This window comes from Pseudophryne corroboree, chromosome 9 (assembly GCF_028390025.1).
Source record: "Pseudophryne corroboree isolate aPseCor3 chromosome 9, aPseCor3.hap2, whole genome shotgun sequence".
In the NCBI taxonomy this organism is placed as follows: domain Eukaryota; kingdom Metazoa; phylum Chordata; class Amphibia; order Anura; family Myobatrachidae; genus Pseudophryne; species Pseudophryne corroboree.
The window spans coordinates 388871906-388894151 of NC_086452.1; the positions used below are offsets into that span (position 1 = coordinate 388871906).

At 45.0% G+C, this 22246-nt stretch overlaps 1 protein-coding gene across 6 annotated transcripts in view; it reads left to right on the forward strand.

Moving 5' to 3' along the window:
* Positions 1 to 22246, forward strand: part of CACNA2D3 (calcium voltage-gated channel auxiliary subunit alpha2delta 3) — a 2000770-nt gene that overhangs the window by 1266411 nt on the left and 712113 nt on the right. For all 6 annotated transcript variants that reach the window (XR_010186941.1, XM_063940834.1, XM_063940836.1 and 3 more), the window contains one exon: positions 15392 to 15463. Coding sequence is in view for 5 of the 6 variants with exons in the window: in XM_063940834.1 (XP_063796904.1) it covers positions 15392 to 15463 (72 nt within the window). In the remaining variant the exon portion in view is untranslated. The remainder of the gene's footprint in view (positions 1 to 15391; positions 15464 to 22246) is intronic.

The following is a 22246-nucleotide window of genomic DNA, read 5'->3' on the forward strand; positions in this document are numbered from 1 at the left end:
GAATAGAGAAGGAAAGATTAGCAAAACTGCTACTAAATAATTCTTTGCAGTTTCTGTGTAGCTCCAGACCTACTCACAGATTGCGATCAGCTCAGTCCGTTTAGTTCCTGGTTTGACGTCACAAACACGCCCTGCGTTCGGCCAGCCACTCCCCCGTTTCTCCAGACACTCCTGCGTTTTTCCCTGACACGCCTGCGTTTTTTAGCACACTCCCGGAAAACGCTCAGTTACCACCCAGAAACGCCCCTTTCCTGTCAATCATTCACCGTTCAGCAGTGCGACTGAAAAGCGCAGCAGGATCCACAGCAAAACTGCTAAGTTTTTAGTTAAATAACTAAGCGTATGCGCCCTGCGTGCCTTGCGCATGCGCAATTAGCAACAAATCGCAGCATAGCGAAAATCGTCAACGAGTGAACAACTCGGAATGACCCCCCATATACAGCTTATACACACAGCCTGAAGGTCATTTAATACAATATTGTTAATACTTTGTGTATTAAACAAAGTTTGTGTACATCGAGCCATCAGAAAACAAAGGTTTCACTATCTCAGATTCACTCAAGAAATTCCATATTTCGGAATATTTGGATATGGGATACTCAACCTGTATGGGGATATGAGTAGATTAGGTGTTTTCAGTGTTTTTTTTGTTGATCTTGGTAAGACTATTAGAGGCTTAAGTCATTTTCTCCTTAAAATACACAGAAACTGCTGATTCCGCGTGTTTAAAGGCAGAATTTAGAATTGCTTAAATGTACCAATATATAAAGCAGGACATATCTCCAATAACTCCCTATTTCTCTCCACCAGCCGTCGCAAGAGCTGTCCCCATAGATTTATATAGGGGCAGTATGTAACAAGACCAGCAATGTGTAGCTTTTCAGAACTTGTGTTTGTGGACCATCGCCATCTTCTGATGGCATTAGCCTGTTACTTTCAATTGGGCAGCCCTGCCGGAGAAAGGTCTTGCAATCCCTCTCTTGGAGCTGCTCGTGATGCCAATGACCAGATGTTTGATTGCCCAGCCAGGATCTGAACCTGGCAGTAAAGTGATTGGGAATGTGATCACTTTACTGATCTTATCAGAGCCCGTCTCCTGGTGACTTACATTGGTACATTCCCCCGGAAAAAAAAAAACCCATATTGCCCAATATGTGGCAATAAGGATTAATTTTGGGGATCTGGCCTCAGTAATTCATAAATATGCCCCTTAAAATTGTATATGGAAAGTATCCATTAAAAATAGTACACCCATCTTCCTGGTTCTGAAACTACAGGTCTCATGCAACCCTGGCTAATGACACAACAAATGGGCATGTGCTTACCACATGTATGCCTTTTCCCCAACTGACAAAATATAACGGTAAAATATTACAGATTTTGTTAATGGCTGTTACCCACATGTGTTACCCAACCTTTTAAGTGAACTGTTGTGACTTCATGCAGATTGTAAATTTGTCATTACAGATAACAGTCCTGGCACAGTTGCAGCACATCCTGTTACTCATTAGGTGGTAGTGAGGGCGGCAGTTAGGGAATGGTAAAGACCTGCGCTTTGTTTCTTGCTTTTAGTCAGTTTAGGGGAACATTTACTAAGCAGTGATAAGAGCGGAGAAGTGAGCCTGTGGAGAAATTTCCCCATCAACCAATCAGCAGCTCTGAATCATTTTATAGTATGCAAATTATAGATGTTACTTCATTGCTGATTGGTTGCCATGGGCAACTTCTTCACTGGCTCACTTATCCGCTCTTATCACTGCTTAGTAAATGTACTCCTCACTTCCTTAATCTGTTGTATGGGAAATAAAAAGCATTCATTTACTATTGTCCTTAAGATTCATTTTGCAGACTCTGTAAATTATAAAAACAGCTCAAGAACCAATAATATTCTTTTAAGTTGTAGATCTTGAGGATACAATGGGGCAGGTGAAAGAAATTAGCAGGTTTGGGAGGTCTGTGCAGTGCTTTCGTCAGTTTGCAGTGTGTCCTTATACAGTATGTCCTAATTTTCCACTTGGGAGTGTTGGCAGCTAGGTTAGAACAGGATGAACCAAGTAGTAAAAAGCAACATAAGTTATAAATAGCCGTATACACACCTGAATTTAGCAAGTTGATGAACCTTAGTCTACCTCAGCATACTCTAGGCACTGCAGTAATGCCATGCACGTACAGTAGGTCTTTGCAGCATATAAAGTATATGTGTAATGGCTATTTTCTGAGATGTTACAAGCTTTTGGTATGCAAAGGCACCTTCTTTAGTAAAGGTCAGCAAATGTTAGCTGAGACTGTTGTTGTTATTAATATTATTATTATTTATTTATAAGGCCCCATAAGGGTTCCGCAGAACATCACTTCCGAATTTTTGGGAGCTCTCCTGGAATACCGTGAAATATGCTCACTTCCATAGAGAAATGGGTAGTCTGTGAGCTTGGTGACATGATGGAATTGAATTGTGAGATCCTGGCCCCACCCCCAGCTGCACAAAGCCATAAATTGCCACCAGGATTATGGAGTCCATGACATCATGCCTCCCCTCCTGCCTTCTGGGCCTCCCGCTTTGGTATCTCCCCCAGGTCCTGTTAAATTCAGCAAGTATGGGTCTCAATCATGATGCGAAACATAGAGGCAGTAGTATTAGAAGCAGTGTGACAGATTTGTCATGTGAGAATGATTTCACCAGCATTTATATTAGATCAGATCACTCTCAATTCTTTGATAGTGTCTTTATTTGGATCAAGCATTTGATTATTTCTCTGAAACGTAGATGCATCCAAGACCAGTCATTAAAGACATAGCACTGTTAATTAATTAAATACGATATATTCTGTCAGGTTTGGGCAACCATTTTCCAGCTGTTGCATGCTGGGACATGGCATTCTACAACAGCTAGAAATAAGAAGGTTGACATTTACAGCAATCTGTATTTTATATATTTACAAGGTAAATAAGTACTGTTTCTGGAATTTGATTATGAAAAGGGATCTTGTCTCCAATACATGTAAAAATAAAAAATCTGTCTGGCGTTTATTTGTTTCCAAAAATGTGCTGACAGCTTTTTCTTCCCTTCTCCATCATCCTTTACCTTGTGTAAGTAGCGTTTTGTCCTCCTTTACCTTGCCACGCTCATATGTCTGCGATTTCTGTACACCATATATCATGCTTTGCCTCATTTACCTGCTACTCTGTGTAGTGCTGAGTCTTCTGCGGCTGGGGACTGAAAACTCATTCCCCTCCTATCACATATCCAGTATTTCAGGGACCACATGTAGACATTATGTACTATTGTCCTGTGATACCTCATAAAAATAATTTTTGCAATATACTGTAAGCAAAAAAAAGCCATAGTATCATATGTTAGTCTATATTTATTTATTTAGTTTATTATACTAATCAATCGTGACTCTTGTAAAGGAGAAGCAAGATCAGAATATACTTTGCAATGGAAGCCATTTTACGAAGCACATCTAGGGGGAGATGTATCAAACCTTGGAGAGAGATAAAGTAATAACCAATCAGCCTCTGACTGTCATTTTATCAAACACAGTCTGTAACATGGCAGTTATAAGCCAGCCGGTTGGTACTTTATCTCTCTCCACTTTATCTCTCTCTCTCTAAGGCTTGATACCCCCCCCCCCACACACACACACACACACACACACACACACACACACACACACACAGTGTCGAAACATCTTGGTGCCTTGATTGTTCAGCCAGCACACATCAATGTGCATGGTTGTCCTCTATGTATCCCAGCTCCAAAGCTGGTGTGCCTTCATGGAGCAGTCGTTTGGCATTTCCTTAATTACATGTGATTAGCTTTTGTCCTAAGATTGTGCTAATTTTTGCATCATAACCTTTAGGGCGAGGAAAGTAGTAATAAAGTGTACACAAAACCTTAACTGAGTGTGATACATGCCCCACGCTTCCCCGCCCATTGTATTATGTACTTATTGAGCATTCCCATAAAACTCCATTGTAATTGGCAATATTTATGAATAGGCAACAACAAGATTGACATTAAGAAAAGTGTGTGTGTGTGTGTGTGTGTGTGTGTGTGTCCCTTCAATTATACTGTTTTTTTGGATTATCATTTCTAGCTGCATTTCTCTGACGTCCTAGTGGATGCTGGGACTCCGTAAGGACCATGGGGAATAGCGGCTCCGCAGGAGACAGGGCACAAAATAAAAGCTTAAGGATCAGGTGGTGTGCACTGGCTCCTCCCCCTATGACCCTCCTCCAAGCCTCAGTTAGATTTTTGTGCCCGGCCGAGAAGGGTGCAATCTAGGTGGCTCTCCTGAGCTGCTTAGAATAAAAGTTTAGTTAGGTTTTTTTATTTTCAGTGAGTCCTGCTGGCAACAGGCTCACTGCATCGTGGGACTAAGGGGAGAAGAAACGGACTCACCTGAGTGCAGAGTGGATCGGGTTTCTTAGGCTACTGGACACTAGCTCCAGAGGGACGATCACAGGTTCAGCCTGGATGGGTCACCGGAGCCGCGCCGCCGTCCCCCTTACAGAGCCAGAAGAGACGAAGAGGTCCGGTGAAATCGGCGGCAGAAGACATCCTGTCTTCAGACTAAGGTAGCGCACAGCACCGCAGCTGTGCGCCATTGCTCTCAGCACACTTCACACTCCGGCCACTGAGGGTGCAGGGCGCTGGGGGGGGAGCGCCCTGAGACGCAATATAACAGAATACCTTAGGTGGCAAAACAGAATACATCACATATAGCTCCTGGGCTATATGGATGTATTTTAATCCCCTGCCATTTTACACAAAAAAGCGGGAGATAAGGACGTCGTGAAGGGGCGGAGCCTATCTCCTCAGCACACAAGCGCCATTTTCCCTCACAGCTCCGCTGGAAGGATGGCTCCCTGACTCTCCCCTGCAGTCCTGCTTCAGAATCAGGGTAAAAAAGAGAAGGGGGGGCACGTTTGGCAGCAAATAAATATATTAACAGCAGCTATAAGGGAGTAACACTTATATAAGGTTATCCCTGTATATATATATATAGCGCTGGGTGTGTGCTGGCAGACTCTCCCTCTGTCTCTCCAAAGGGCTAAGTGGGGTCCTGTCCTCTATCAGAGCATTCCCGGTGTGTGTGCTGTGTGTCGGTACGCGTGTGTCGACATGTATGAGGAGGAAAATTATGTGGAGGCGGAGCAGTTGCCTGTGTTGGTGATGTCACCCCCTAGGGAGTCGACACCTGACTGGATGATTGTATTTAAACAATTAAGTGATAATGTCAGCAATTTGCAAAAAACTGTTGACGACATGAGACAGCCGGCAAATCAATTAGTGCCTGTCCAGGCGTCTCAGACACCGTCAGGGGCGCTAAAACGGCCGTTGCCTCAGTGGGTCGACACAGACCCTGACACAGATACTGAGTCTAGTGTCGACGGTGACGAGACAAACGTAATGTCCAGTAGGGCCACACGTTACATGATCACGGCAATGAAAGAGGCATTGAACCTTTCTGACACTACAAGTACCACAAAGAAGGGTATTATGTGGGGTGAGAAAAAACTACCAATATTTTTTCCTGAGTCAGAGGAAATAAATGAGGTGTGTGAAAAAGCGTGGGTTTCCCCCGATAAAAAACAGCTAATTTCTAAAAAATTATTAGCATTATATCCTTTCCCGCCAGAGGTTAGGGCGCGTTGGGAAACACCCCCTAGGGTAGATAAGGCGCTCACACGTTTATCAAAACAAGTAGCGTTACCGTCTCCTGATACGGCTACCCTCAAAGAACCAGCTGATAGAAGGCTGGAAAATATCCTAAAAAGTATATACACACATACTGGTGTTATACTGCGACCAGCAATCGCCTCAGCCTGGATGTGCAGTGCTGGAGTCGCATGGTCGGATTCCCTGACCGAGAATATTGATACCCTGGATAGGGACAATATTTTGTTAACTATAGAACATTTAAAGGATGCATTACTATATATGCGTGATGCACAGAGGGATATTTGCACCCTGGCATCAAGAGTAAGTGCTATGTCCATCTCTGCCAGAAGAGCGTTATGGACGCGACAGTGGTCAGGGGATGCGGATTCCAAACGGCACATGGAAGTATTGCCGTATAAAGGGGAGGAGTTATTTGGGGCTGGTCTATCGGACCTGGTGGCCACGGCAACGGCTGGAAAATCCACCTTTTTACTCCAGGTCACTCCACATCAGCAGAAAAAGACACCGTCTTTTCAAACTCAGTCCTTTCGTTCCCATAAGTACAAGCGAGCAAAAGGCCATTCTTTTTCTGCCCCGGGGCAGAGGAAGAGGAAAAAGACTGCACCATGCAGCCGCTTCACAGGAGCAGAAGCCCTCCCCTGCTTCTGCCAAGTCTTCAGCATGACGCTGGGGCTTTACAAGCAGACTCAGATATGGTGGGGGCCCGTCTCAAGAATTTCAACGCGCAGTGGGCTCACTCGCAAGTGGATCCCTGGATTCTACAGGTAGTATCGCAGGGGTACAAACTGGAATTCGAGGCGTTTCCCCCTCGTCGTTTCCTGAAGTCTGCTTTACCAAAGTCTCCCTCCGACAGGGAGGCAGTTTTGGAAGCCATTCACAAGCTGTATTCCCAGCAGGTGATAATCAAGGTACCCCTCCTGCAACAAGGAAAGGGGTATTATTCCACGCTGTTTGTGGTACCGAAGCCGGACGGCTCGGTGAGACCAATTTTAAATCTGAAATCCTTGAACACTTACATAAAAAGGTTCAAATTCAAGATGGAGTCACTCAGAGCAGTGATAGCAAACCTGGAAGAAGGGGACTATATGGTGTCTCTGGACATCAAAGATGCTTATCTCCACGTCCCGATATACCCTTCTCACCAAGGGTACCTCAGGTTTGTAGTACAAAACTGTCATTATCAGTTTCAGACGCTGCCGTTTGGATTGTCCACGGCACCTCGGGTCTTTACCAAGGTAATGGCCGAAATGATGATTCTTCTACGAAGAAAAGGCATTTTAATTATCCCTTACTTGGACGATCTCCTGATAAGGGCAAGATCCAGGGAACAGTTAGAAGTCGGAGTAGCACTATCTCAGGTAGTGTTACGTCAGCACGGGTGGATTCTAAATATTCCAAAATCGCAGCTGATTCCAACGACACGTCTACTGTTCCTAGGAATGATTCTGGACACAGTCCAGAAGAAGGTGTTTCTCCCGGAGGAGAAGGCCAGGGAGTTATCCGAGCTAGTCAGGAACCTCCTAAAACCAGGACAGGTCTCAGTGCATCAGTGCACGAGGGTCCTGGGGAAAATGGTGGCTTCTTACGAAGCGATTCCATTCGGAAGATTCCATGCAAGAACATTTCAGTGGGATCTACTGGACAAATGGTCCGGATCGCATCTGCAGATGCATCAGCGGATAACCCTGTCGCCAAGGACAAGGGTGTCTCTCCTGTGGTGGCTGCAGAGTGCTCATCTACTAGAGGGCCGCAGATTTGGCATTCAGGATTGGATCCTGGTAACCACGGATGCCAGCCTGAGAGGCTGGGGAGCAGTCACACAGGGAAGGAATTTCCAGGGCCTGTGGTCAAGCTTGGAAACGTCTCTTCATATAAACATTCTGGAACTAAGGGCCATTTACAATGCCCTAAGTCAAGCAAAACCTCTGCTTCAGGGTCAGGCGGTGTTGATCAAATCGGACAACATCACGTCAGTCGCCCACGTAAACAGACAGGGCGGCACGAGAAGCAGGAGGGCAATGGCAGAAGCTGCAAGGATTCTTCGCTGGGCGGAAAATCATGTGATAGCACTGTCAGCAGTATTCATTCCGGGAGTGGACAACTGGGAAGCAGACTTCCTCAGCAGACACGACCTTCACCCGGGAGAGTGGGGACTTCACCCAGAAGTCTTCCACCTGATTGTAAACCGTTGGGAAAAACCAAAGGTGGACATGATGGCGTCACGTCTAAACAAAAAACTGGACAGATATTGCGCCAGGTCAAGGGACCCTCAGGCAATAGCAGTGGACGCTCTGGTAACGCCGTGGGTGTACCAGTCAGTGTATGTGTTCCCTCCTCTGCCTCTCATACCAAAAGTACTGAGAATCATAAGAAGGAGAGGAGTAAGAACTATACTCGTGGTTCCGGATTGGCCAAGACGGACTTGGTACCCGGAACTTCAAGAGATGCTCACGGACGAACCGTGGCCTCTACCTCTAAGAAAGGACCTGCTACTGCAGGGGCCTTGTCTGTTCCAGGACTTACCGCGGCTGCGTTTGACGGCATGGCGGTTGAACGCCGGATCCTGAGGGAAAAAGGCATTCCAGAAGAAGTCATCCCTACTCTGGTCAAAGCCAGGAAGGACGTAACCGCAAAACATTATCACCGCATTTGGCGTAAATATGTTGCGTGGTGTGAGGCCAAGAAGGCCCCTACAGAGGAATTTCAACTGGGTCGTTTCCTTCATTTCCTGCAAACAGGACTGTCTATGGGCCTAAAATTAGGGTCCATTAAGGTTCAAATTTCGGCCCTGTCGATTTTCTTCCAGAAAGAACTGGCTTCAGTACCTGAAGTTCAGACATTTGTAAAAGGGGTGCTGCACATACAGCCTCCTTTTGTGCCTCCAGTGGCACCTTGGGATCTCAATGTGGTGTTGAGTTTTCTAAAGTCACATTGGTTTGAACCACTTTCCACTGTGGACTTAAAATATCTCACATGGAAGGTGTCGATGCTGTTAGCCTTGGCTTCAGCCAGGCGTGTGTCAGAATTGGCGGCTTTATCATATAAAAGCCCTTACTTAATTTTTCATTCTGACAGGGCGGAATTGAGGACTCGTCCTCAATTTCTACCTAAGGTGGTTTCTGCATTTCACATGAACCAACCTATTGTGGTACCTGCGGCTACCAGGGACTTAGAGGACTCTAAGTTGCTTGACGTTGTCAGGGCCTTGAAAATATATGTTTCCAGGACGGCTGGAGTCAGAAAATCTGACTCGCTGTTTATCCTGTATGCACCCAACAAGCTGGGTGCTCCTGCTTCTAAGCAGACGATTGCTCGTTGGATTTGTAGTACAATTCAGCTTGCACATTCTGTGGCAGGATTGCCACAGCCAAAATCAGTAAAAGCCCATTCCACAAGGAAAGTGGGCTCATCCTGGGCGGCTGCCCGAGGGGTCTCGGCTTTACAACTTTGCCGAGCAGCTACTTGGTCAGGGGCAAACACGTTTGCTAAATTCTACAAATTTGATACCCTGGCTGAGGAGGACCTGGAGTTCTCTCATTCGGTGCTGCAGAGTCATCCGCACTCTCCTGCCCGTTTGGGAGCTTTGGTATAATCCCCATGGTCCTTACGGAGTCCCAGCATCCACTAGGACGTCAGAGAAAATAAGATTTTACTTACCGATAAATCTATTTCTCGTAGTCCGTAGTGGATGCTGGGCGCCCATCCCTAGTGCGGATTGTCTGCAATACTTGTATATAGTTATTGTTACAAAGATTCGGGTTATTATTGTTGTGAGCCATCTTTTCAGAGGCTCCTTTGCGTTTATCATACTGTTAACTGGGTTCAGATCACAAGTTGTACGGTGTGATTGGTGTGGCTGGTATGAGTCTTACCCGGGATTCAATATCCTTCCTTATTATGTACGCTCGTCCGGGCACAGTATACTAACTGAGGCTTGGAGGAGGGTCATAGGGGGAGGAGCCAGTGCACACCACCTGATCCTTAAGCTTTTATTTTGTGCCCTGTCTCCTGCGGAGCCGCTATTCCCCATGGTCCTTACGGAGTCCCAGCATCCACTACGGACTACGAGAAATAGATTTATCGGTAAGTAAAATCTTATTTTATTAGACTATGATATTCTATGATAAACAGTTTCAAATGACGCCCCTGTGTCCGAGACCTAGGAGTCACTTTTGCTATTGCTGGCTATGAAGGTTTTTTCTTCTATGTCTAAGAATAATTTCTGTACAGTTGGCAATTTAAAACATTGAAACCCAGCAACAGTAGAAAAAACTGTGTGTATATATATATATATATATATATATATATATACATATACACACACACACACACACACACACACACACAAAATGGACATAATTTCAGAAATATATTATAATTATATTTAGTCTGTTATATATAGTGTATTGTTTTATATTTACTTGTAACTACAGTATCTATACCAATAAGTAAACAGATGTATGGAAAAGTTAACGAGATTCATTTAGAACCAAGTGTGTTACCTGAAACATCTGTAGATCAAAGGAAGCAATGCATCAGCGGAAATTATGCCATATACGGTAGCTGATTGCCAGCAGTATACCTTTGGGGAAACATAGATATTGTACTTCTAATAATGGGGCAGATGTATTAACCTGGAGAAGGCATAAGGAAGTGATAAACCAGTGATATGTGCAAGGTGATAAAGGCAGCAGCCAATCAGATCCTAACTGTTAATTTGCATATTGGGGCTGATTGGCTGGTTCCTTTATCACCTTGCACATATCACTGGTTTATTACTGTGTTTGGTATATCCTTTAGTAATACAAAAAGTAAACCTTCACATAATTAATCTAATTGCATTCAAAACATCAACATATTTTTCATTTTCACATTTGTCTTAAAAAAATGTATTCTTTCCTAACGTGTTTTATTTCATTGTTATGTGTGATCTTGTCTTTATGGTGTAACACGCCTGTGGAAAATCTAAGACAATGCTGGCACCCAGCCAATGGATGAGTCCAATCTATTTTTCATTATTTTATCCAGTGACTATTATTGAGGGATGTAGTTGACATCCTGGCGTACGGGATTCCGACGGTCATAATACCGGCGCCGGAATCCCAAGAGCTGTCAGAATTTTCACGAATAGCTATTCATTCACGTTTTAGCTATGTATGGTTATTTGTTTTATATGTTTATATTATATATATATATATATATATATATATATATATATATATATATATTATATGTTTTATTTGTAAAAGTAAAGACTACTAAGACTTATATACAGGTTTGTTCATCCCACTGGGGTCTACATTAATTAATACAAAATAACTATTATTTAGATGTCAAGGAATAAATCAATAAACAGATACTATACAATTTGATCTTTCTTTCAATGTTTAAAATTTGTAATAGTTTTATTACATAATTGTTGATTTCTTCATTGACATAAATATCAGAAATATTATATTTATCTTGGTGAAAATACATATATTGTCAATTTTGTTACCGTTACTTACACTGTGGGACTACTAACATTACAATCGCTAGAATTACTGTTTATATTTCCCTAAAACTGTATAGATTTACTATGTAGAACATACATTACTGTATCATGAGCTTCTATACAAATTTGCTGATTTACTTTGATTTCCCTACTGCATGTTTTTTTTATAACAGTTACTCTAGTATGCTCTTTTCTCCGGGTGGTCTTCAGTATACCGCCGGCAGGGATCCCGGCGACCAGCATACCGGCGCCGGGATGCCGACTGCCTGCATGCCGAGACATATTCTCCCTCTTGGGGGTCCACGACCCCCCTGGAGGGAGAATAAATAGCGTGGTGCGCATAGCGTGACACCGTGTCCGCAGCGCAGCGAGCACAGCGAGCCCGCAAGGGGCTCATTAGTGCTCACCAAGCTGTCGGTATGCCGGCGGTCGGGATCCCGGCGCCGGTATGCTGGCCCCCGGGATCCCGGCCGAGGGCCACTCATACTACACCCCTTTTCTCCTACGTTACACTACAGTAGTATATTCCATTTTGAATGCAAGTTAACCCCATAGCAAAAACAAGTAGGGGCATATTTACTAATGGGTATTTGCAGGATATACCCCGAAAGCAGCCATTTTCGGGGGTATCCGCAAATATTATGCATCCCCAAGGATTTAACATGGAGGAACCGCAGTAGACAGGGCTGTAACTAGGGGAGTGTGACTGATGCCCCACAACCCTTGCTTCTGGCTGGAATGGTGGCCGGAATGCAGGGTATCTCCAGACAAGCTGTCTGTGCAGCCACTCAGAGCATTCTCAGGACATTCACACAAGGTCACTTGCAGTTTAGGCTCTACAGATAAACTTAATAATGCAACAATTATATTTTATGTCATTAAAAATGTCATACAATCACTATAGTAATCTGGGACAATAGGTGCACAAATCACATTATATGATAAAAATGATAAATAGTATACATGGTACAGTTAGCGCTGCAGTGGTTGGTTTGATCTATACTGCGACCATTACATATAGGCTGATTGCTAAGCTACATAAAGTTCTCCATCTTCTCAAGCCCAACTAGCTTGCAGATATAATGTGCATCTCCTTCCATCAGCCTCATTAGAGTTTACTTGTAATGTGCCACAAAGCACCACAGCACTGGAAAGTCTGTATAACAAATCACACAGAAAAGCAGATTAGCACATACTGTATGCGGTTGATGACAAAAGTGCAGATATAGGACTATGGGGTCTGTTTACTAGGCCTTGGATGGAGATGAAGTATCAGCCAATCGGCTCCTAACTGTCATTTTTCAAACCCAGCCTGTGGCAAAGCAGTTAGAAGCTGATTGGCTGGTACTTTATCTCTGTCCACTTTGTCTCCATCCAAGGCTTAGTAAATAGACCCCTAAGGATAGGAGGGACCTGCTCAGTTTACAATATAGAGAAAGAGGACAATGTTGAGATAATGTGAGCTAGTCAAGAGTGAGATTAGGAATTCAGCTTGTGGTATACCTAGTGGTATTAAGTTGGGGTAAGATAGAATTTAACAAAGAGTTGGATTTTATGAGAGTGCTCCAAAAAGTAAAGGTTGGAGTGAGGTTTGTGCAGGTGAAGTAGGGATTTCCATAAGAGAGAGGAGGCAAGAGTAACAAATAGTTATCAGGGAGGAGGCAAAGTGCAGGTCAAAAGCAGATATAAAATGATGAGACTGATAGTATCTGGGACAATACCAGAGATGTTTGAAGGGTGGTGTTGGTTAGTCCTATGAAGGAGTAGAGCATGAACTGTACTGTGGATGATATGGGGAACCAATGTTGGTTTTTGCATAGTGGTGCAGTGGTTATGCAATGGTGAGAGGAGAAGATCGGTGTCCCCATGGCATTTATGTTGGATTGTAGTGAGGATAGATGGGTAAGATAAGGCCAGAGCGCATGGGAGCAGAGATAGAATTGGGTGCTGTTTGTATAGAACTCATAAAGAAGGCTGAAGGGCTTTTTACAGTAGTTCTCTGAGAGAAACAGGGGCGTGAAAGTCAAGATGTGTCAGAAAAAGAAACATCTAACTTAGGTGAACCAGGAGAGAGCGTTGTCGGGAAGGTGAAGATAATGAAGGGTTTGCAGAGATGAGTGTAGTTGACTATACAGTATCTAAGGTGGCAGAGGGAAAGGGGAGTAAGGAAAAGGGACACTTTTACTTAGCCAGGAGGTCATCATTGGTCACTTCAGTAAGGACAGTCTTGGTGGACTGCAGATTGTTTAGGCCTATTTGAAAATAATTAGAGGGAGCAGGGAGAATGTGAGTTATGTTATATATAGTTTCTTGAGGATAGGAGAGTTAAGCGCATGTTTGCGGAGGGACAGGAAAGTCCAATGGAGAGGGTCAGGATAAAGGAAAATAGTAAATGAAGGCCTCAACCTCGGTAACTGGAGAGAAACGAGATGGCAGGTGGTGGAGTAGAAGGTGGACATGGGATGCTGGATCTAGATAGAGAATATATCTTGACAGATGTTTATTGTTGCTTTGAGGAAAGTGGCAAAGTCATGAGCAGCTTCAGCAGAACTGAGCAGACCTGCATTATTTCAAACTCCATCAATACTTCATTTTTATCAGTGCATCAAATGTGTCGCACATAATATATAATCTAAAATCTAGCAGTGTTTTAATAAAGCATCGAGTCAGATTATAGCCATAAATAATATGTGACCCTGACTTCAAAGCACATTACTGAGTACATGATATTTATTGGTCCGGAGATTGAGCCCTTGTTTCGTTGCGTAACAACCCTCAGTTTCTATTGGAATTGTTATTACACATATTTGCTATAAGCATGGACACAGTTCAAAGAATGTGTCCATTTTTCCGATGATCACATACCCACATATGTAAGCCGTATACAGAACAATTTGGAAATACAGGTTGAGTATCCCTTATCCAAAATGCTTGGGACCAGGGGTATTTTGGATATGGGATTTTTCCGTATTTTGGAATAATTGCATACCATAATGAGATATTATGGTGATGGGACCTAAATCTAAGCACAGAATGCATTTATGTTACATATACACCTTATACACACAGCCTGAAGGTCATTTAATACATTATTTTTAATAACTTTGAGTGTTAAACAAAGTTTGTGTACATTGAGCCATCAAAAAACAAAGGTTTCACTATCTCAGTATCACTCAAAAAAGTCCGTAATTCGGAATATTCCGTATTTCGGAATATTTGGATATGGGATACTCAACCTGTAATAATAATAATATATACATAGTTATAATAAATATACATATAATTTGTAGCACACTTATATGATAAAATTAAATATTCAGTAATTCCCATCTGGCAAATGAAATAATAATTTCCACATTACATCAAATGTGCAGACCAGTCTTATAGATTTGTTTCACGTGTAACTTAGTAGTCCCATAGTATAGTTCTTTCCCATGGCTGAACTTGCAGTGTTTTAGCAAACACAAGTCTAATATGATTTATCTCACCCAGGGGTGTGGTTTGTTTTGTCGACTTTTAGAATATTTACATTCAGAATGTTGACATGTACAGAATGCTAACATTCCCATTGTCGGCAGTCGGCATATTGACATTGGGATTTCCCATACACTTTTAGTCTAACCCCAGCCTAACCCTAATGTAACCCTAACCCTAATTGCAGCATAACTCTATCCCTAATCCTAATCTAAACCTACGCCTAAAATTGGGTCTTGACATTGTCACTGTTGACATGTTCAATGTTGACATTCCCTACATGTCGACATTTACACCATATTAACATTCTAAATGTCGACACACATTCACCCAGTACACCTTAGTCTGCTTCTGTTTTTCCCATTTATTTTCTCCTTGATGCTAATGTGAACCTTTCACCTACATATAGCAGAGGTAGGTAACTGGTTCTTAGTATTCTGACTAGATGTATTCTCATGACTCTTGGTTTAACCCCAAAAATGTATCTTTTGTGTTGTGCTAGAATAAGATTTTCTTTAAAGTTTTTTTCCATCAGTTAATTTAATCAATCAATCAGAGAAAGGGACAGGAGCAGGCTGGGGTGTCCCTGGTGAGGTGGGCTGTGCGGAAAGAGATGAAATCTTCATTCTGAATCAGGAACTGCACCGTCACAAATTAAATCATTGGTAACAAGAGTGATATCTAGATTCGCTGTTTAAGTGCAGCTTGTAACTGACTGTTTGTCTCCTATCCAGCTCGCTGATGATCAGGGATTGGTCCTGATGACAACCGTTGCGATGCCAGTGTTTAGTAAAGAGAATGAAACCGTAAGTATGGTGTTACTGTACCTGGCTGATGCACTGTTTCATAAACTCTTTAAAAAAATGTAATAACATTTTTCTGAGCAATGAGATTAACTTCCTACAAATTAGCAGAACAGTCAATCTACTGTATGTGGTCTGTGATTTACGCAATACTTAGGTCTTGTATCTGGAATGAATGTGAAATAGCCTGTGTGACACCTTGTTTACAGGTGAGTGCATATACTCTCAGAACCTATGTAGGGAAACCAAAGGTGTGGAATATTTTGTCGACATTCATAATGTCAACACGAGAATGTCATCATTGTTGTAATGTCGACATGCTTGGTATCTCCTGTATCCGGCTCATTGTGTTGCACTTTTGGTAGTGAGTATATCTATAACCCCTAACCCTCCCACTAGTGCTTAACACTAACCCTTCCTCTTGTGCCTGACGCTTACCCTCCCCCTAGTGCCTAACACTAACCCAACCCCTAGTGCCTAACACTAACCCTCCCCCTAGTGCCTAATACTAACCCTCCCCCTAGTGCCTATCACTAACCCTTCCCCTAGTGCCTAACACTAACCCTCCCCCTTGTGCCTAACACTAACCCTCCCCCTAGTGCCTAACACTAACCCTTGTGCCTATCACTAACCCTTCCCCTTGTGCCTAACACTAACCATCCCCCCAGTGCCTAACACTAACCATCTCCCTTGTGCCTAACACTAACCCTCCCCCTTGTGCCTAACACTAACCCTCCCCCTTGTGCCTAACACTAACCCTCCCCCTTGTGCCTATCACTAACCCTTCCCCTAGTGCCTAACACTAACCCTCCCCCTTGTGCCTAACACTAACCCTCCCCCCAGTTCCTAACACTAACCCTCTCCCTTGTGCCTAACACTAACCCTTCCCCTAGTGCCTAATACTAACCCTTCCCACGGTGCCTAACACTAACCCTCACCCTTGTGCCTAACACTAACCCTCCCCTAGTGCCTAACACTAACCCTCCCCCTTGTGCCTATCACTAACCCTTCCCCTAGTGCCTAACACCCTCTCCCTTGTGCCTAACACTAAACCTTCCCCTAGTGCCTAACACTAACCCTTCCCCGGTGCCTAACACTAACCCTTCCCCTAGTGCCTAACACTAACCCTCCCCCTAGTGCCTAACACTAAACCCCCCCTTGTGCCTAACACTAACTCTGACCCTAGTGCCTAACACTAACCCTTCCCCCGATACCTAACACTAACCCTTCCCCAGTGCCTAACACTAACCCTCCCCCCAGTGCCTAAAACTAACCCACCCCCTTGTGCCTAACAGTAACCCTCCCCCTAGTGCCTAACACTAACCCTTCCCCTGGTGCCTAACACTAACCCTCCCCCTTGTGCCTAACACTAACCCTTCCCCAGTGCCTAACACTAACCCTCTCCTAATGCTTAACACTAACCCTTCCTTCCCACAGCCTAACTCTAACCTTCTGGTCCCTGCAGAATACTATTTCACATGCTGGCATGCTTTATGGTGGTGTAAATGTCGATATTGTGACTGCATCCCTGGAAAACACACAAACAGCTAGCAATTTACGTACATATGTCTGGTTACACGCATCACAAGGTTTATCCAGCTCAAAAAAATAGTGCAACCAGAAGTACAAGTGTGCATGTTTACACCACACAAAATCACAGAGAAAGCATAGAGACGGGGCATTACTGTGTAAGTAGTAAAAGCTATAGTCCAATTACACTATTTATTTATTATACTGTATTTATCTAATATTGTTACAAAGTGTCATGTACACAACAGAGCCCGTTCTAGACCAAGTGGACCCCAGGATCAGATTTTCTTTTGGAGTCACCCCCCTCACACACACACTGCCCCTATTGCCTCATTCACACACACTGCCCCATAGCCTCACGCACACACACTGCCTCATAGCCTCACACACACACACTGCCCCCATAGCCTCATGTACACACACTGCCCCCATAGCCTTATGCACACACACTGGCCCACAGCCTCATGCACACACACTGCTCCCATAGCCTCATGCACATCCACTGCCCTCATAGCCTCATGCGCACACACTGCCCACATAGCCTCACACACACACACACACACACTGCCCCCACAGCCTCATGCACACACACACTGCCCCCACAGCCTCATGCACACACACACTGCCCCCACAGCCTCATGCACACACACTGCCCCCACAGCCTCATGCATACACACTGCCCCATAGCCTCATGCACACAAAATGGCACATATCCTCATTCACACACACTGCCCCCATCGCCTCATGCACTCACACTGCCCCCATAGCCTTATGCACACACACTGGCCCATAGCCTCATGCACACATGCTGCCCCCATCGCCTCATGCACACACACTGCCCCCATAGCCTTATGCACACACTCTGGCCCATAGCCTCATGCACACATGCTGCCCCCATTGCCTCATGCACACACACTGCCCCCATAGCCTCATGCACACCACTGACCCCATCGCCTCATGCATGCACACTGCCCCCATAGCCTCATGCACACCACTGCCCCATAGCCTCATGCACACACACTGCCCCATAGCCTCATGCACACACACTGCCCCCATAGCCTCATGCACACATACTGCCCCCATAGCCTCATGCACACATACTGCCCCCATAGCCTCATGCACACATACTGCCCCCATAGCCTCATGCACACACACTGCCCCCATCGCCTCATGCACACACACTGCCCCATAGCCTCATGCACACACACTGCCCCCATAGCCTCATGCACACATACTGCCCCCATAGCCTCATGCACACATACTGCCCCCATAGCCTCATGCACACGTACTGCCCCCATAGCCTCATGCACACACACTGGCCCATAGCCTCATGCACACCACTGCCTCTATCGCCTCATGCAAACACACTGCTCCCATAGCCTCATACACACACACTGCCCACATAGCCTCATGCACACCACTGCCTCTATCGCCTCATGCACACACACTGCTCCCATAGCCTCATGCACACACACTGCTCACATAGCCTCATGCACACATACTGCCCCCATAGCCTCATGCACACATACTGCCCCCATAGCCTCAAGCACACACACTGCCCCATAGCCTCATGCACATCCACTGCTCCCATAGCCTCATGCACACACACTGGTCCATAGCCTCATGCACACTCCCTGCCTCCATGGCTCTGCGCCCAGGTACCTCCTCCTGCAGCTGCTCCAGCCACATGTCCTCCTTGCGCTGTTCTGTGTAGTGTGTCAGGGCCACCTTAACAGCAGTGTAGGCCCCTGGACAAAGCAATGCACCGGGTCCCCTACCCATCCTCCAGCAGTAGGGGTGGGGGGTGCCATCAGCGGCAGCTTTGATGTCCCGTGGCCGGTAGGGGGGGTTCTATCTCCCACTCAGAATGTAGGACCTGGAGCAGTAATTTCTGCTAATTACTCCTTTACTGCACAGATGGTGGGAGATGGGGCGGGAGGGAGAACACTAAACTGTAGAAGGGGGCATTGGGCTGAATGAAGATGTCCCGGTACATGACTTTGAGGGTGGTTGGGGGTGTTTAGTATGCAGGGGAGGGGTGGACAGCGGAGTGGGATTAATATTCATCATTTTCCGGTGGGAGGGCAGCTTGCTTGACTGCAGATATCTCCAGTTCCTGGAAATAGATTACATAGCTTTCAATAGGATAAAAACTTAGAGAATCCCACTTTTCAGGAGATACTGGGTACTTGGGAATTCAGGGGGTGCAGGAGCCAGAGCAATTCACCGATAAAACTGCTTACGAGGTGTGGGGAGCTGGAGCAGGGAATAGCTGCTGGGAGGCTGATATCTCTAGTTCTAGGCATAGTATAGACACGCTGCCAGTGTCCACCAAAAAGGGAGCGTCCCTGCTTTTAGAGTATATCCTCAGAAAAAGTCAGACAGAACCCGATATACTGTATCTGGCTGGGAAGAGCAATTCACAGGCTCGGATGGGGACCGCTGTTTTGAAGTCAGATGTCTCTGGTTCCACAGGGACAATTTTCAAAAATCTGATACCCCTGGGAAAAGGTGACTCTCAGCTATTAGCCTAGGGCCCTTAGACTCATGGGGCCCTTGGGCAACTTCCCACTGAGCCCATACGAAAAGACGGCCCTGTAGTGTGCTCCCACCCACATGCCTGCAATACATGTACAGCAGCGGGCCTAGATGGTGCCATGACCACATGCTGTCAGTAACTACTGGAAGGTTGGATTGTGGGACCTAAAACCATAGAGAAGAGTACCTGGCCCCACAAACATTGCTTCTTTTGTCATTACATAATATGCATTTGCCCTATTAGTGAATATATAATATTATGACTGAAAATAAGAGTCTATAAGGGAGCATATTAGACTCTCATATGACAGAGTTTGCTGAGGGTTAAAAGAAAAAGTAAAAAAAAATGGTGAGAAAAAATTATATAATTGTCCCTAAACCAACAGCTAGCTCAGACCTTAACAAGAATATATGGGGCCTATACATCAGTCTGTATTACAATGGATATTTTCATTCTGAATGAAAATATCCCCGCTACAGTATGTACTAAAGTTAAGTCACAGGTACAGCGGTAGCAATAACCGATGTCCCTACAAATTACTTCCTCGGCATTTTGGAGGAGTATTTCACATTTGTGAAAGACTGCTCTGTGGAATCTGACACTGGGGGTCATTCCGAGTTGATCGCACGCTGTAGATTTTTGCAGTGCAGCGATCAGGTTACTACTGCGCATGCGTATGCACCGCAATGCGCACGCGCATCGTACGGGTACAAACAGCATCGTTGCTGGGCAATGCTTCTAGCGACAAATCCATTCGCAGGGGTGATTGCAAGGAGATTGACAGAAAGAGGGCATTTATGGGTGTCAACTGACCGTTTTCTGGGTGTGGTAGGGAAAACGCAGGCGTGTCCAGGCGTTTGCAGGGCGGGTGTCTGACATCAATTCCGGGACTGGACAGGCTGAAGTGATCGCAAGGGCTGAGTAAGTTGAGACCTATTCTAAAACTGCAAAAAACTTTTTCGTCCCGCTCGGCTGCACATGCGATCGCACACTTGCAAAGGGAAAATACACTCCCCCGTGGGCGGCGACTATGCGTTTGCACGGCTGCAAAAAGTAACTAGTGAGCGATCAACTCGGAATGAGGGCTACTGCGCGGTGTCATATTCAGGAGAAAGCTGGAGGCTGCAGTAGAGGTATTTAATGCCTCCATAGATTTAAAGCAGTTTACAACATCTGAGGATGGCGTAATAACACTATTGGGCTAAACCGGTACATAGAGAGCAGAACGTAGACTTCATTAATGATAGTGGGACTGTGGTTTACAGCACTAATTAATATTCTGCAGGAAATGCCCCAATAAATCCAAAGAAACACAAAAAAATTAGACTTGTATGCTGTGTACACACTTGGATTGACCAGCCGGCTGCCCGTCAGGCTGACCGATCCAGCGATTTGTGCATACACACTTATTAATCCGATGTCTGACATGTATGGCCACAGGAATGGTTGGCGACATCATTGTTGACTGTTCCTGCTGCCGGCATATGGGTTGGTCGTTAGCCCATACTTACAGGCAGATGTAACTATATACTGTATCTCGAAGATATATCGGTCTCTGCTGTGCGTCACAGGCAACATGATATGTCTGTGAATGACGTCAGACATATCGGGTGTTCACACAATCCGAAGACCTGGATGATATCGCGTTCATCCTTGTTGATCATTCCGAGTGGATGATATCGCGTTCATCGGCTCTGCAACGATATATTGCATAATGCATACCCAGTCTGATGAGGTCCTTTATGTTTGTTGTCTGTACAACACTATTACCCCTTTCACATCGCCAAAATGATCTAGTACATTGCCGGGTTGAAGTGCCATGTGAAAGGGGTATGTTACAATTTCCCGGGTCCACGGACCCGGTATTTCAAACCAGGAATAAGGCAAGGTTATTCCCGGGTTGAAGTGCGGTTGCTGGGTCGATGTGACACGGGGCCCGTTCACACTAACCCTATAGGCCGCGCTAAATGGACAGGCTGCGCTTGGAGATGATCTGATCTACAGGCGCCGCCTCCGCACACATCACCGCTGACGTCACCAACCCGCCAATATTCCGGGTTGGTGCCGCCAGTCTGAAAGGCGGACTCAAGCGAGTCGCAGCCAGGAAGGAGCTGTGCACAAGTCCCGGGTGCGACCCGCTATTGCGATGTAGAAGTGGTATAATTCTGCCTTCTTACTACAGTGTTCTGATTCATCTGATTAATGCATCCAGGTTTAAATGGACAAATTTTACGCATAGTACAGATATTCCTAATTATTACTGACAGACATTCCTTTTCTTAGATGGCATATGTGAGATTTCTCATTTCATACAGAAATTAAACAATTTTCACTATTCTGGAAGTAGAGAAATACAGTAATCAGTATTGTGCGTATAGATGAAAAAGCGGTCTCACTGGGATTTGAGGAAATGTGGACATCTGTATGCGTACATATTCCACAGCCAATGTACAGATGTGTCCTCTTACATCTTTGCTCCGTGCGCTACAAGTCGTGTTACACATAACACGTGAGTGCCATGTGACTCGGTAGCGCAGAGCGTCTTTTTATGCATTTTTTTTCCGTGAAAATGCATCTTCGATGTAAGACGCACGAGCAGCTTCTACTGATTAAAATAATATGCAGCCAGGGCCGGCTCTACCATTATGCAGCTTTAGGCGGCTGCCTAGGGGCGCCACTGAATTCATCTAGCAAAAAATTGAAGGATGTCTCTGTAT